Genomic DNA, 13,985 nt, shown 5'->3' with positions numbered 1-13,985 from the left:
GGTTCACAATGCTGAAAGTATTGCAATGTTTTTGGTCTGCTATGTTCCAGCTCAATGTTAGCTTGCGCATATGTCGGGTCGGTGTAGAAGTTAATCTTTCTTCTATCCGAGGAGTCAGACTTTATTACATTGTTTTATAGTGTATTAGTCAGCCATTCTTCAGACTTTCTAAAGATCTTTTTTTGGGACTCTAGCTTTTTTTTTTTTTTCTTCAGTTCCTCTTGCTTGACTAAGGCAGCATGTTGTCAGTATGTGGTTGTGGTTCAGTGTGTTCCTACATTATGAGGAAAACAAGAGTGGAGGACAAAAAGAGGAGTTTCTGTTCTAAAAATTGACTCTTTCTAACCATTTTGTCATGTTACAACCGTATTTTATGTAATAGGCCAACCCAAAGTAGAGCATAACCAAGAGGTGGAAGGAAAAGTGCAACTGATTCTTTGAAGGCCTCAGGGGTTTGTTGCAGAACATTAGTGAATAAACAACATAAGAAAGTTTAGACAGTTAAAACAGGGATAGATTTTAAAAATGGTTTTATAAACATTGAGCGCCTCGCAAAGCACTATTTTTATGAAAATGAAAAGAGTACGGCTCAACTGCAGGCCTACTTGGAGATGACTGACAACTTAAACTGAAGTACTGGGAAAGAATACAATTTTCATGCGTGAGATGGGAAGATTTATAAACAAGACAACTTTTAGTTTTGCACTCCACAAATTTGTCCTTTATAGAAAAGTGGCAAGAGGAAAATCATAGTTAAGAAAAAGCCAAAAGAAGTCCTGCCTGCCACAAGCCATGTAGGGGACACGATAAACATTGAAGACAAACATTGAAGTTTGCGGCCAAGATGTAAAATACTGTATGTGGAAGAAAATTAACACAATGCATCATCCTGAACTCACCACCTTACAGTGGCTGCGTGATGTTGTGGGAATTAGATTTTTTTTTTCCAGCAGAGAAAGTCAACTAATTATTGTTGAAGGGAAAATGGACAGAGCTAAATACAGGATGATCCTGGAGGAAAACATGGAGCCTAGAGAAGATTTCAGACTACCTATTCTACCTGTGAGATAGTTTCAAAATAAATATTTTTGTCCTAAATGATATTTTTTCCATCTTGTACATAAAAAAGTGCTCCACCAGCCCTTCAGTGATAAAAGATATGAAACTTTTTACCCTTGTTTTCATGTCGTTAACTTCTTTTTATTACATTTCATTTTCCTTGAAATGCATCTGTGTAGACCATCAGCTAAATACAGAAGCAGGAGGAACGATTACCAAATGAAATGCTCCAGAGACCAGTTCACAGGTATTTTTCTAACTATAAATCCCCATAAATATACAGCAAGAGTAAAATTTCTGCACAAGATGGATGTTGAATTAAACAGTAAAGATGATAAATGTAGCAACCAGCAGCTTATGTTGAGTGGTTAAACCAGGCATAAAGAAAAAGGGATTAGAGTGGAAATACAGCATTAAATACCTTTCAGTCTCTTTAATGTGAGTAACAGACCACAGACGGAGGTTTCACTAACTTTAATCTGATACTGAAATCAGTCAAAAGCAAACTGTCTGCTGCTCGCAATGGCTGCATATGAGATGGGCTTTAGTTATGAATTTTACCAATAACTCTTCAACTTACATTAGTCAACAAGTTGACAAGTCACAATAAGACTCTATTTTATTAGTTTTTACATTTTACTCTCACTACTCTCATTTACATAATTTTCTTTAAACTTCAGTGTATTGGTTTTTAAACCAGTTGAGAGGAAGTGTGGGTTCAGTTGTTTTTTTTTGCGAATTAACTGAACTTTTGAAAACATCACTGGTCGTCTGAACATTGGCTACACATTAATTTTACCTGGATTTAATTTTGTCAGTCATTTTTCCACAATATTCAATCAAAATGTTCAACGTCATCACTAATAACGACAGAACGCTACAATAACCACCTTTTCATTTAAACAGCAACTACCTTACATCTTTTCCACTAATGACCCATGAGTTGCAAACTGCTACTTTTCTGACTTACTGTAACAATCAGCTTCAATGCAGTGCTGATACTAGTTTGTTCATAAAAGGCATCCGAACATTTGGTTTTAACTTTTCACTTCTATTTCTACTGTCCTCGCTATAGTCAGGCTATGATTATTTTATTACATTTCTTTGATACCTAACACTGCACAACACATTGGAACTTAAAATCCCAACTGAATGAACATGAAAATTACATGTTCAAAAAAGTCTTTTTTTTTTTTTTACAAGTGCTCATCCCCTGACAGAATTGCATCCTTAGTGGTGAGCCACACCGGCCTTATCAAAATTAACTAAATTAACTGTTCCTGCTAGTTGCTCAAATCTTTTGACCAAACATTTTCCTTTTTTTTAAACTTTTGGTTTATGTGCTTGAATTCGGCAAACTGTGGAAAGCCAGCTTCTTTAAAAATGACCTCTTGTGGCTAAACACCGCCCCTAGTGGAGAGTATCGGTGATAGTCTGTTGAACAACTGTTCCCCATTATTGTGAAAGTCATAAAAAAGGGCTTAAAAATGTAATTAAAAATCCCTTTTTATTGGCCCTAATAGCTTTTTTTTTTTTTTTTTTTTTTTTTTAGTTTTGGAGGAATGTATTTTATCTGTAAGATGCAATCCTCAAAATCACGCTACAATGCACTAAGCAGTTAAAAACGGTAGGAACATACCACTTTTGTAAGAAATGTAAATGCGTGATTTTTACTTCTTAACTTGAATTGCTGAAATAAATAAACTCTTTTGGCGGTATTCTAATTTATTGAGACGAGCCTGTAAATTATTTTTGAACCAACAGTCTTGGATCTGTGCAGCTATTCCCCTGCAGATCAGCAGAGGGAAACATTTCTCTTTTTGCTGCCACCTCAGACAATAAAAACAAGGCGAAGCCCACACAGGCGGCAGCATCTCAAGCCCAAGTCAAAGGCAGGCATCCGGGAATCGACTGAAGAGGGGGAGAAATATGGAAGCACGGCCGCCGATCTGGGAAAGAGAGATGTAGCTGCAAAGATGCCGCTCCACCGCATCTCCTGTTTGCTCCTGTTCTTGTCGGTTTGGGAGGCGCTGGCCAAATCTCTGCCGGATCAGGGAGCATTTGGTAAGCTCGGCGGCGGACAGGGGGGGATGCAGCACAATGAGATGGGAGTGGTTGCTTGTTTTATTGCTTTTGTCGACAAAAAAAAAAAGCCCTCGTCGATGTCTGCAGCGCTGCGCCCCCCTGACTTCACGTTGTCTAAATAGGAATTAGATTATCAGGGAGACGATTGCAGACATTGTTGTGTGCGGCCTGAAATGCTCTTTAATGAACATGGAGTGAAATGACAGCGAGGCCGTGCTGGAGTTGGCTGCAGTGATTGGTTTGAAATGGTGTGGAAATGTGAGGGTTTTTTTTCCTGAGAGCACAGGCCTGGGAGTGCTGCTCCTTCACAGGCAGGCCTTCATGCTGCTCATTGTTGCTGTGCACCCTGATGACAGGGAGATCAGGAGGGGCTGAGAAGCTGGAAATGTTTAGGTCATCCAACCAAACGTTTTTCTGTTTCAGAAAAGAATCAAATCTGCTTTACTGCAGGAGAAAAAAAACCCAAACTTCTGTTCTTCTCTGTAAATAAAACAAAGCATGGAAAAAGAGAATCTCCTCTACTGTTGTTATGCTGATGTACATTTTGAAGGACATTATGTAATTGCTGTGTATTATGCATGCCCGGAGCTGTTTTGAGATGCATGCATGGTCACAGACTCTGTCTGGAGGAATGCAGCTACCCACACATAGGCTCTTTTATATTGTTACAGTGTTGCTTACATTTACTTCAGTTTTTAAATCAAAGCATAGTTTTTTACAACCACCTTAATTTATTGAATGGAGACTTAATGACTATAAAATGTTACAGTTACAGAACATACTGTTTAATTTTAGATCAGTACCTAACATCTAAAAAGGTGAAAGTCAAAGCACAGCCTTCATGTGGAATAGTTTGTCATTTAATTTAAATTTGTATGACTGTATCTGTTTAATGTTCAAACTAAAACATTTCTATTTTAACAGTTTGATGCTGCAACATGTTCTAAAGTGAATGTAATTTCTTCAATTGTTTTGGGAGCACTAGTTGAAACCAGATATTGTCTTTTATTTAAGTTTGTTCATACACTGACGCATATTATATTTGGGCCAAGCAGGTGACGGTAATATGAGTGAAACACAATCCCGGTATAGAAAAGAGCTCAAATAGAATATGAAATGTTTGAGCAGGTGAACGTGCAGGGGTGGAGTTGCTCATACACGCCCAATTGTCCAGGTGGATTTACTTTTCCCTGACTCATGTAGGTTGTTTACTGTGTTTTCTAAAGTATTGCAAGGGCAAAATTAACAGTATAATTGGATTTAAGGTAATTACAAATAAAAAATAAAAATTGTTTAAATTCACAATTTGTCTTACCATGTTTACATTTAAAGCAATATTAACATTAACTGCAGTGCTAACTTTGTACTACAAGGGCATTTCTTATCCCATTTCAGTGTCTGCAGTGCTTTATGTTGCTCTGAATAACAGCTGAAGGGCTTTTGAGAGCGAAAATCTCCACTGTGTGACACTGTGACTCAGTGTTTATATCAATAGAGCTGCTTCAAGCCAGTTTTTCAAGTGTAGAGCCCAGACTGAGGAAATCCTCTCCAAACACATACACAAGGGGGCCTTTATAGGTCCAATTATGCTAATGTGTGACAGAATTTAGCCATGTTCAATGAACATAGACACAGTTACCAACACACATACATGCTGCTTATGATCTGACTGACCGTCAGTGGAACTGATAGCGTCACTTTTTTTTTTTTCTTGCGCTGAAGGGTTTTTGAGGACCACAGCTTGTAGCGACACAGAAACTTATTCGAGTGAGGAAGCACAACAGGACATCTTTGGGAGAGTCGGAGTGTAACCATAGAAACAGTGTGACCCATATTCACGCGATCCAAGAGGCAGGATGAGAAAGTAAATGTTTCAGGGTTGAAAACATGATGAGGAGATTTGTAGAGGGTGTTGTCTGTGATGACATTCCCTTTGGGAAAGTAATCCATCTCTACTGGAAGTGATGGCAGCTGGATTTGCTCTTCTAAAATCTGATCAAGAAAACATGAATTTTGAACCAATTTCAAATATATATGTTTTCATGTAATGTTTTACACTTTCAAATAAGAAAAGAGCCTCCTGTTGTTACATGTATTCAAATCTTTCTTCAATATTACGTTGAAAACACAGACGGTTTATAGATTGCTAAGCTGTTTTTGAAGTTGGCTAAATTAGCCTTTAGCTAACTCAATAATTTTATTAAAAAGTCTTTTTAAACATACACATAGTATGAATATACTTTATGGGTTTAGTTCTCAACTGATTTCTATTATATTAATCTCTGCAAATGTGTTTCAACTGCCAACATAAGATGTTGATCATCTCTTCTTCAGTTTGTGGGGCCGGCTGTGGCTCTGTGGGTAGAGTAGTTGTCTTGTCTGAAGGTTGTAGGTTTGATTATGCTGTTGATGTGCCTCTGGGCAAGGCACTGAACCCCCAAATTGTGTATTGGTGTATAAATTTGTGAGTGCAAATGGGTGAATGTGACTCTAGCGTAAAGTGCTTTCGGTGGTCAAAGTGATTGAAAAAGTGCTACATAAGTTCAGTCCATTTGGATTTGTAGGTGCAGTCTTATAGTAATATATTAGCAAATTATATGTGGTCTCAGAATTCAGAACATAATAAGAACATTACACTTTATAATCCTGGTACAACTTTAGCACCTCAATAAGTGGAGTCAGGCAGATTAATGAGACTACAGGAAAGTAATTACAGCTTATGCCCTCCAGTGGATTTGGTTTATTTATTTCATGTACTACTGTCAAGACATTTAGTTAAAAAAAAATAATAAAAAATTTATATCTTTTTCTCTTCTTGCAGAGGTGCAAGTAAAAGTCCAGGTTTTTGACAACAGTGACCTCTCACCGTTAGCAGACGCTCAGGTAGAAGTCCATGGGAATCAGACGCTTTTGGCATCCAGCCATGCCGGCAGCGATGGTGTGGTGAGACTCAGCTTCCTGTACAGAGCAGGCACCTGGGTCATCATCACAGCCTCCAAACGGGATTACATCACCAACTCGGTGCCCTGGCACTCCAGTCGGATCCCATGTAGGTTCACAACTTCATCACCATGCCTCAGCTTTGGCTTAAAACATTTAGGGCTTTAATATTAATAGAAAATATTGCATTTTTGTTAGTGTAAAATGTGCTTTTACATAAATGCAGCTGGATGAAAAAAAACTAATTATCAGAGACTAATTCCAGGGTGGCAGGAAATGTGCAATCCGGGCTTATAAATAGTTTATCCCAGTCGCAGCCGCTGTGTATAAATTAGTCAGATAGTGTATTTCACACTTCATGCATAAAACCCAGAAAACACATCAGTTTGTTTGTGACAATGTCGTCATTCCCAGAGCTATTCATGTGTTCCTAAAGAGTAAATACTGTAGGACTTTTATTGAAATTTACTAAATCAGTTAGCATCACTGTCCACAATCACCTTGCAGTAACAACTATTGCTCTTTATTTTCCCTGATACATTTTGCATAATATGTAGTTTCATATAATCGCCTCTTAAAATATCGAGTAAGAAAACAGCAAATACTCACTGCTTTGATGCAGGACTCAAACACTCAGAATTTCACGTTTGACGCTCTTGCTTCACCTTGTTAGTTTTGTTAGAAGGAGTTTTTTTTAAGTTAAAACCTAATTATTGTTTGTGGTTTTGTCTTCTATGTATGAATGTGTTAATTTCCCTTTTGAATGTCTATCTGTTTCAGTGTACGCCTCGGTCAGCCTGTACCTCCTCGTTGAGAGGCCAGGAACTCTCATTCTGTACGATGACATCCTGCAGGTTTTGTCTGGATCACCAGGTGAGGAACGATTAAACATTTACTTGTCTTAATATGAATCCTATATTTCAATAATTTTTGTGAAAAAAAAAGACATCTTTAAAAATACTCTTTTTATGCATATTAATTGGTCTGTTTTATAAAATACATTGAAGTTTGAACATAAAAATTCATATTCTACTGTATGGATTGTGTCTGATATTGTTCAGTATTTAGCTCACTGGTGTCCTTCTTAGATTTAACTGCAAAGCCCTCAAAGATGAAAATCCTTCCATTATTTTGAAGCTTTTAAACTTTCTCCAGGAGCTCGAAACCAGCCGTTGGTTCAGCTACAGAGGAAATCCATTCAGCTGCCTTCCAGCTCTAACTACACGGCATTGTCTGCGACTCTGACCACAGCCAGAAGTCAGTATGAGATTGGTGGGTTCCCATTTCTTTTGGGCCAGGAGACCAACAGTTCAGGTTAGTACCTGCGTGTTTTGTGTTTAAGGGTGTTCCTCGAGTCTTTAAACCAGAGGATCAGGTAGTTTTAGGTTTATTGTTAAATTAAGTTTTACAAGCTGAGGAACCCATGAATGTTATATCTAAATATGGACACTATTAACTTGGCACAGCCTTTACATTTTGAGAAAACTTACATCTCAACTTTACTAAAAATTTGAGAAAAGTAACTGCAGTTTGAAAGCCAGTTACATTGCCTTTCAAACTGCATATGAAAGGCAATGTAATGACATACACATTCAAACTAATGTGTATGTCATAGAGTTTGAAAGAGACACCCATTATGGAAGGTTTTCTTCCATAAACTCATCCAACATAGAGTCAGTGCTGATGTTAAGCGATATTTTCTCTTCAGGTGCAGAAACGGGATGGGCAGACCTGACAGCACTGGCAGTGGTCAGCATCCAGCTGTTTGATAAGGATGGCAGTACGATCCAGGTCTCTGATCCGATCCACATCTCTGTACCGCTGCCGTCTGACACCCGAAACAGGATGGCCACGAGTGTCCCTACTTGGCTTTATCAGCCAAAGACGGGTAAGGAATACACATAAATCATAGAAGAATAGAGCTGACAGGAGGTTATGTAACTCTCCTGAAATAGAAAGTCTTATTTAGACTGGTGAAATTACATAGACCAAATATTTGCTAAGGTTTGGATGAAACATTTGATTTTGACAAAATTAATGTAATGATGATAATATCGTGTTTTGTTTTTTTCTTTTCTTTTTGTTTTTTTAGGATTGTGGGTTCGGAATGGGACTGGCTATGTTAAGAAGGACGGGACACAGTTTGTTTGGACCGCTGTGGTTCCTCAGATGGGATACTGGTTGGCTGCCTTTCCTTCATCTTCAGGTACACACATCAACAGAAAGTTGGATATCTTGAATCTGTCTTTTGGAAGCTGTTAGTGTTTCGTTGCACTGTCAGTGTTTCCAAGACAGAAATGTTTAACCTTTAGCCTTTATTGATTTTGCAGCATTTTCCTCAGTTTACAGGGTCTGTGTTTATATATTACTGATTTCAGTCTTAGTTTTTCTTCTGAGAAAGTTTTTCAGACTTACTCTAACAGTACCCTATCGCTTTTATTTTAGTGCTGTAGGTGCCATACACAGTACTGTAGGAAATACCTTTGGATTAATTTAGCTATTGATTATCTGACCACTCAGGGGCACACGTAGAGCTTTGAAATTTAATTCCTAGATGGTCAGTTGGGGAAAAAATAATAAAACAAAACAATGATGTCTTTGATTCTCCTGAAGCAACAGAACATTGTGAGTTATATGACCAGGATCCTGATACACATGGACTATTCAAAAGAACAAAGCATCAAGCACACACACCTCAAAGATTTGAAAGGATTAAATTTTTCACAATGTATCTTAGTTTCCTTACATGTAGACACATGACATGTGTTTTTTAGTACACTGGACAGCAATGGAATATATTCTCTGTTATAAGATTAAATGTTAATAAAATGTTTTGCAGGTTTTGGTCTTTCTCATCCAGGTTTGAGGGACATCACCACCTACCACACCCTCTTCCTGTTGTCCATTCTGGGTTCACTGGCTTTGCTGGTGCTCATCCTGCTCTGTGTGCTGCTCTACTACTGCAGGTGTGGCGAGCGTAGGCACAGGTCTTACCTATAGGTTCATATTTGCAGGAAAATTTACAAATGCAAAATAGATAGTTTAACATGCATATTGCTATACGTAAGAAGTTTTTTGAGTTCTGATTTCTAACATTTAATTTCCAGACGAAAATGCCTAAAACCTCGCCGACATCAAGGCAAAGCCCACTCATCCAATCTAAATGGAGCTAAGAGAGACCAGGGAACATCAACTTCACGTCTGAATCTTATCTGTGGAGGCCATGTGGAGTCAGGCCCCTCCAACGACAAATCTGATATGTCTCCATCGCGAGACTACCAGAGTTCAAGAGAAGACCTGACTAAGCATGTTCCAGCTCACATGCTGCGACATGCCAAAGGGAAAAGCACCTCAGGTTCCCAGCGGGGAGAGAGCTTCCCCATGAAGGTTACACGTGCCACTGAGACCAACAACCTGGACAACCCTTTACTACATGAAGACTACAATCGAAGCTACAGCCCCAAGGAGAGCAAGGAGTCTGAATACCACAGACATCACAATGCCAATGACAATCGAGGATACTCGTCCGATCCCCCGTCTCCACCTCGCTTCCAGGGATATGTACCAAGTCAGTCTGACAAACCTCCAGAATATTCAGCAACAGCAGCAGATAGCCTTGCTAGACCAACTTCCCTTAACACCCAGCCAGGTCAGATTATCTTCTGCAGCTCCATCGACCAGATGAAGGAGAACATGTACAGGAGTATGGTGCCAACCCTGGTTATCCCAGCACACTACATGCGCCTACCTTCTGAGTTCTCTGGTAAGGATGGGAAGGATCAAAAGGACCAGGACAAAGATGGGACACAGATGGGAGGAGGCCAGCAGCATCACCACCACCACTCCCAGAAACAAGGCCAGCAGCAACAAGGTGGATCTCAGGGTGACGACTCTGAGGAGCCGAGCTGGGCCTCTGACTCCTCCGGTGGAGCTGTGACCATTCCTGTGCTCTTCAACGACTCCACAATGGCTCAGATGAATGGGGAACTGCAGGCTCTGACGGAGAAGAAGCTCCTGGAGTTGGGCGTCAAACAGCACCCACGAGCATGGTTCATCTCCCTAGATGGACGCGCTAATGCTCACGTCCGCCACTCCTACATCGACGTCAGCAATGACCTCAGCGGCGGCGGGTTTGGAGGTGGCTCCAGTAGCGCTCAGCGAGATGTGAACCTTGAGCCGCCTCTTGAATCTCAAGAGAGAAAATCATCGGGCAATCGTAAGGGAAAGGATGAACGCTGGGGGACAGGAGGACGGAAGGGCCACGGCGTCAGCAGCGGCAGTGGAGGTGGGAAGAATTATTCCAAACTTGCCTACCCTGACCACAGCGAGCCCAGCAGCAGCGAGGGACGCCCGGTGTCACCAGAAGAGAATTCCCTCACTCCTCTTCTTGATGAAGGGTCGTCCTCACGTGGATCCACCATCCCCAGAAGAGGTCGTAGCCGAGGGAACAGCAGTCGCAGCAGCAACAGTGAGAATCGCCGTGACTCTATGACTAGCCCTGAAGATGATCCCGACGACAAAGATGAGAACAAAAAGAGCCCCTGGCAGAAGATTGAAGACAGACCTCTCATGGTGTTCCACCCTAGGAAGTGAGATTTTCAAACTTAGTGAACACTGGATCTTTGATGAACTTTGAGGTGGACTGAATTTTCCCTTCAGGAAGATCCCAATAAGCACAACCACTGCTTCATTGGTCCACTTTCTGGTTGTTGTTTGACATTTCTGATGATTGTCTCAGTTGACCCCTCTGATTTCTGCTGATTCTGTCCAGTTTATTGTGTATCCTGTGACTTCACTTAACCATCATCTGAGCCATCCCTAATGCCGACTGTGGATATAGCCATTTTGCAGAGTGAAATACAAGAATAGAGTACCTAAACTTTGATGACTGATTGATACTTACCAAATATAACCACACGGATTACTTGTTTTATGGGATTTATTTATATGTAGCTAAATTAAATCCCTTACACTGAATCTAAATTCACTCAAAATCTCACTCTGTTTTCAAAATAGTGATCAGAAAAGGATTGTATGAAGGAAAGAACATCTCAAAGACTGGAGAAGTCTGAAATGTGTCACATTTATCTGAAGCACCTGTGAACAAATGTTTTATTTACATCTTTTTAAGAAGAAATTATTTCTTCTTCCTCCTTTACTGTGTTAATGTACTGTGGTCTCTTGTTTAAATCGTACTGGTTTGAAATTTTAAGCATAATCTTAAAGTCACCCTTTGTGTCACTGACTTATCACAGTGATGTACTGTACAATTTGCCAAAATGTCTGCCTTTCTCCTGTTGAGATTTTTTTGGCCAGCAGAACCTTTTTGTGTAAATAGACCCACAGACATTTGAGTGACAATTTGTTATAGAAAGATTTTGCATGCATATGAATGTATGAAGTTAACAGAAGGCACCAAAAGCCCCCAGCTCTACTGTTCTTTAGGCTCCTGTACAGCCAGTCCCTAATCGCCACAATATGTCTGCAACTCAGCAAAACTGCTAATTTACTTGAAGATTCACTATTGAGATACACACAGTGGATTGCATACAAGGCCTGTACCACTTCTCTCCTGTAAGTGCCTTCTTTCACATAGAATCGAGTGATGGGCATGGTTTATAAAATGCAGTTAGTTGTAACCTAAACCACTCTGTCGAAATCGACAGGCACTGATAAGCACACTGCATTGAGGTAACATCATGTGACACTGAGGAGCATGCCTGCCAAATCTGACAGCTTTTCTTGTGGCTATTCTATCCTTGGATATCTGACACCTTGTAATTATCCTGTTTTTCACCAAACTTGTAAATGTTCTGATGAATTCTATGAGATTTTATGTGTATAAAACGTGCATGTAACATGTAGTATAGGGTGTTTTTATTGAAACCTTTTCAAAGATGTTAATGAGGATATTTGGCACAAAACATCACAGTTGCAGTGAATTCTGTTGCCAAATAAATGAAGATACACTGACTTTTCTCCTTAAAGAGATAGTTATTTGCTTTTTTGGTGGTATTGTGTGGAAAAATTTGAAGCTGTACTATCTTGCTGTGGACAGCAGCCAGAGCAAATTCGGCTTGAAAAATCAGAGAAATTCAGATTGAAGGGTCAAGTTAGATAGATAAAAGGGTCAAGTTAAACTCTTCTATCTGATAGATACAATCAGAGTAGAGCTAATAAATGATCACAATTAAGCCAACAGCTTAGTTTTAATTAGAGCCAAGTCAATGATATTAAGAGATCAGCGTGAAGTTAATCATAATAAATTCATCTATTTGAGATTAAGCGAATGACTATCCAGGGTTAAGAAAAAAGCTAATTTTAGCCAAAGAACAGCTACTGGGTCAATTTTACATCCAAGTCTTAAATATGGTTACCAAGTCAAGCCAAAATAAACGCAGCTAACACTTGCTCAAACTAAAAATAGCAGCTATCCAAAATCAAGCTAGCAGTTACTCAAAGGCCACGGCTTCCCTACCAAGTAGCACAGGGTTATTGTTAACTTGACTATAACCGATTTTCCCAACCAAGACCGATTTGAGTGCTTTCTACTACAGGTAAGCTACTGACTGCATCCGCTTTCTCCACACAACTCCACTTTAAAAACACTTAATCTCTTTAATCTTGCTGTAACAAAATTTACTTCCGGTCACAAATGTTTACAAGAACAACATACTGACCAACATGCTCCCGCTGTTACTAGCATCACTGCCTATGATTCATCAGCAACTGTGAACTTAAAAGAAGTTTTTTGTTGTTTGTTGCAGAGTTATCGACTGAATGCATAAATATTGTTGGAAAAGTCATGCTGGAGGGTTTTCACCATCCGCCTGCTGTTCAAATGCTTGTGTCACACGCCTACAGTGCAAACTGAAAATGCGATGTAATTCTAGGAAATAACCACAAAATCAATCTAGCTGACTTATGTTGTTCACTTGGTAAATGTAAAGGTTTTTTAGTATTTGGACAAATTATTAATTTTTTATAAAGTGTGAAGTTGTGGCTTTCTTTGCCCAAGTTTCTTTGGGTTTTTTAAGTTAATGCAGATAACTTGCATCACACAAACATTGCAAATGATTCACACAACTGAATCCCCTGTGGAGACCCTTTCAAGTGCAGTTCACTTTGTTGGATTTTGTGCATATGAGGGTGAGAAGGTCAGAACTGCAGGCCATCATCCTGTGCACTAAATCATATGCATCATACACCTGGTCAGTTGTTTGTAAACTGTAAAATTGATCCTTTCTGTATATTAGACAAGATACAAATAAATTTGTTCCCACATTATTTATGTGTTTGGAATGTTACTTTCAAAAACTTGTGACAACAGTGTTATGGGTTTGTTTTCAGATTATGTCTAAAAAATGGAATAGAAGCACACACAAAATCAGCAAAGATGTCAGGAAGAGTATTATTGACCTCCAAAAATCTTGATTTATTCTTTGATAGAGTTCCAGAAATGTCAATGTGGCATGTGCATCTGTTGAGGCAATGACATTCATTAACCACAGAGGAAGGTTCAATCACTGTACCATTAAATAAGGATACAAGATTTATGTCTCAGCAATGTACATATTTGGGTTCAAAAGTGAATTTGAATCCTAAAATAAAAACAATCGACCTTGTGGAGATGTTGGTTGAACATCTCCACAAATCAGGTGAAATCAGAACCAGCAGGTTCTCTATGAGAAAGAACCCATTACATTTTACAGGGGTGCCCAAAGTGGGTCCTTGAGGGCTGGCATCCTGCATGTTTTAGTTCTCTCCCTGGTTAAACGCACCTGGATCCAATGATGGCTCGTTAGAAGGCCTAAGAAGAACACCGACATGCTGAAAAGGTTTTTACTATCACCAGAGAGAGAACTAAAACGTGCAGGATGCTGGCCCTCGAGGACCGTCTT

At 39.4% G+C, this 13,985-nt stretch overlaps 1 protein-coding gene across 1 annotated transcript; it reads left to right on the top strand.

Moving 5' to 3' along the window:
* Positions 1-2,876: 2,876 nt before the first annotated feature.
* fam171a2b (family with sequence similarity 171 member A2b) lies at positions 2,877-13,371 on the top strand. Its single transcript, XM_032574190.1, has 8 exons — positions 2,877-3,123; positions 5,966-6,193; positions 6,865-6,957; positions 7,240-7,398; positions 7,793-7,972; positions 8,177-8,290; positions 8,924-9,050; positions 9,192-13,371. The coding sequence occupies exons 1-8, from the start codon at positions 3,036-3,038 to the stop codon at positions 10,675-10,677; spliced, it is 2,475 nt and encodes an 824-aa protein (XP_032430081.1). The 5' UTR covers positions 2,877-3,035; the 3' UTR covers positions 10,678-13,371.
* The last annotated feature ends 614 nt before the right edge of the window (positions 13,372-13,985 follow it).

The sequence above is a fragment of the Xiphophorus hellerii genome, chromosome 10, assembly GCF_003331165.1.
Source record: "Xiphophorus hellerii strain 12219 chromosome 10, Xiphophorus_hellerii-4.1, whole genome shotgun sequence".
Classification (NCBI taxonomy): domain Eukaryota; kingdom Metazoa; phylum Chordata; class Actinopteri; order Cyprinodontiformes; family Poeciliidae; genus Xiphophorus; species Xiphophorus hellerii.
This window is presented reverse-complemented; position numbering and strand designations above follow the sequence as displayed.

Bases quoted from the DNA above. Each gene is read 5' to 3' on its own strand.
- fam171a2b (XM_032574190.1), top strand. From the start codon at position 3,036: ATGCCGCTCCACCGCATCTCCTGTTTGCTCCTGTTCTTGTCGGTTTGG. The intron at 7,973-8,176 runs GTAAGGAATACA...TTGTTTTTTTAG, and splicing joins GCTTTATCAGCCAAAGACGG to GATTGTGGGTTCGGAATGGG. The intron at 8,291-8,923 runs GTACACACATCA...AATGTTTTGCAG, and splicing joins TGCCTTTCCTTCATCTTCAG to GTTTTGGTCTTTCTCATCCA.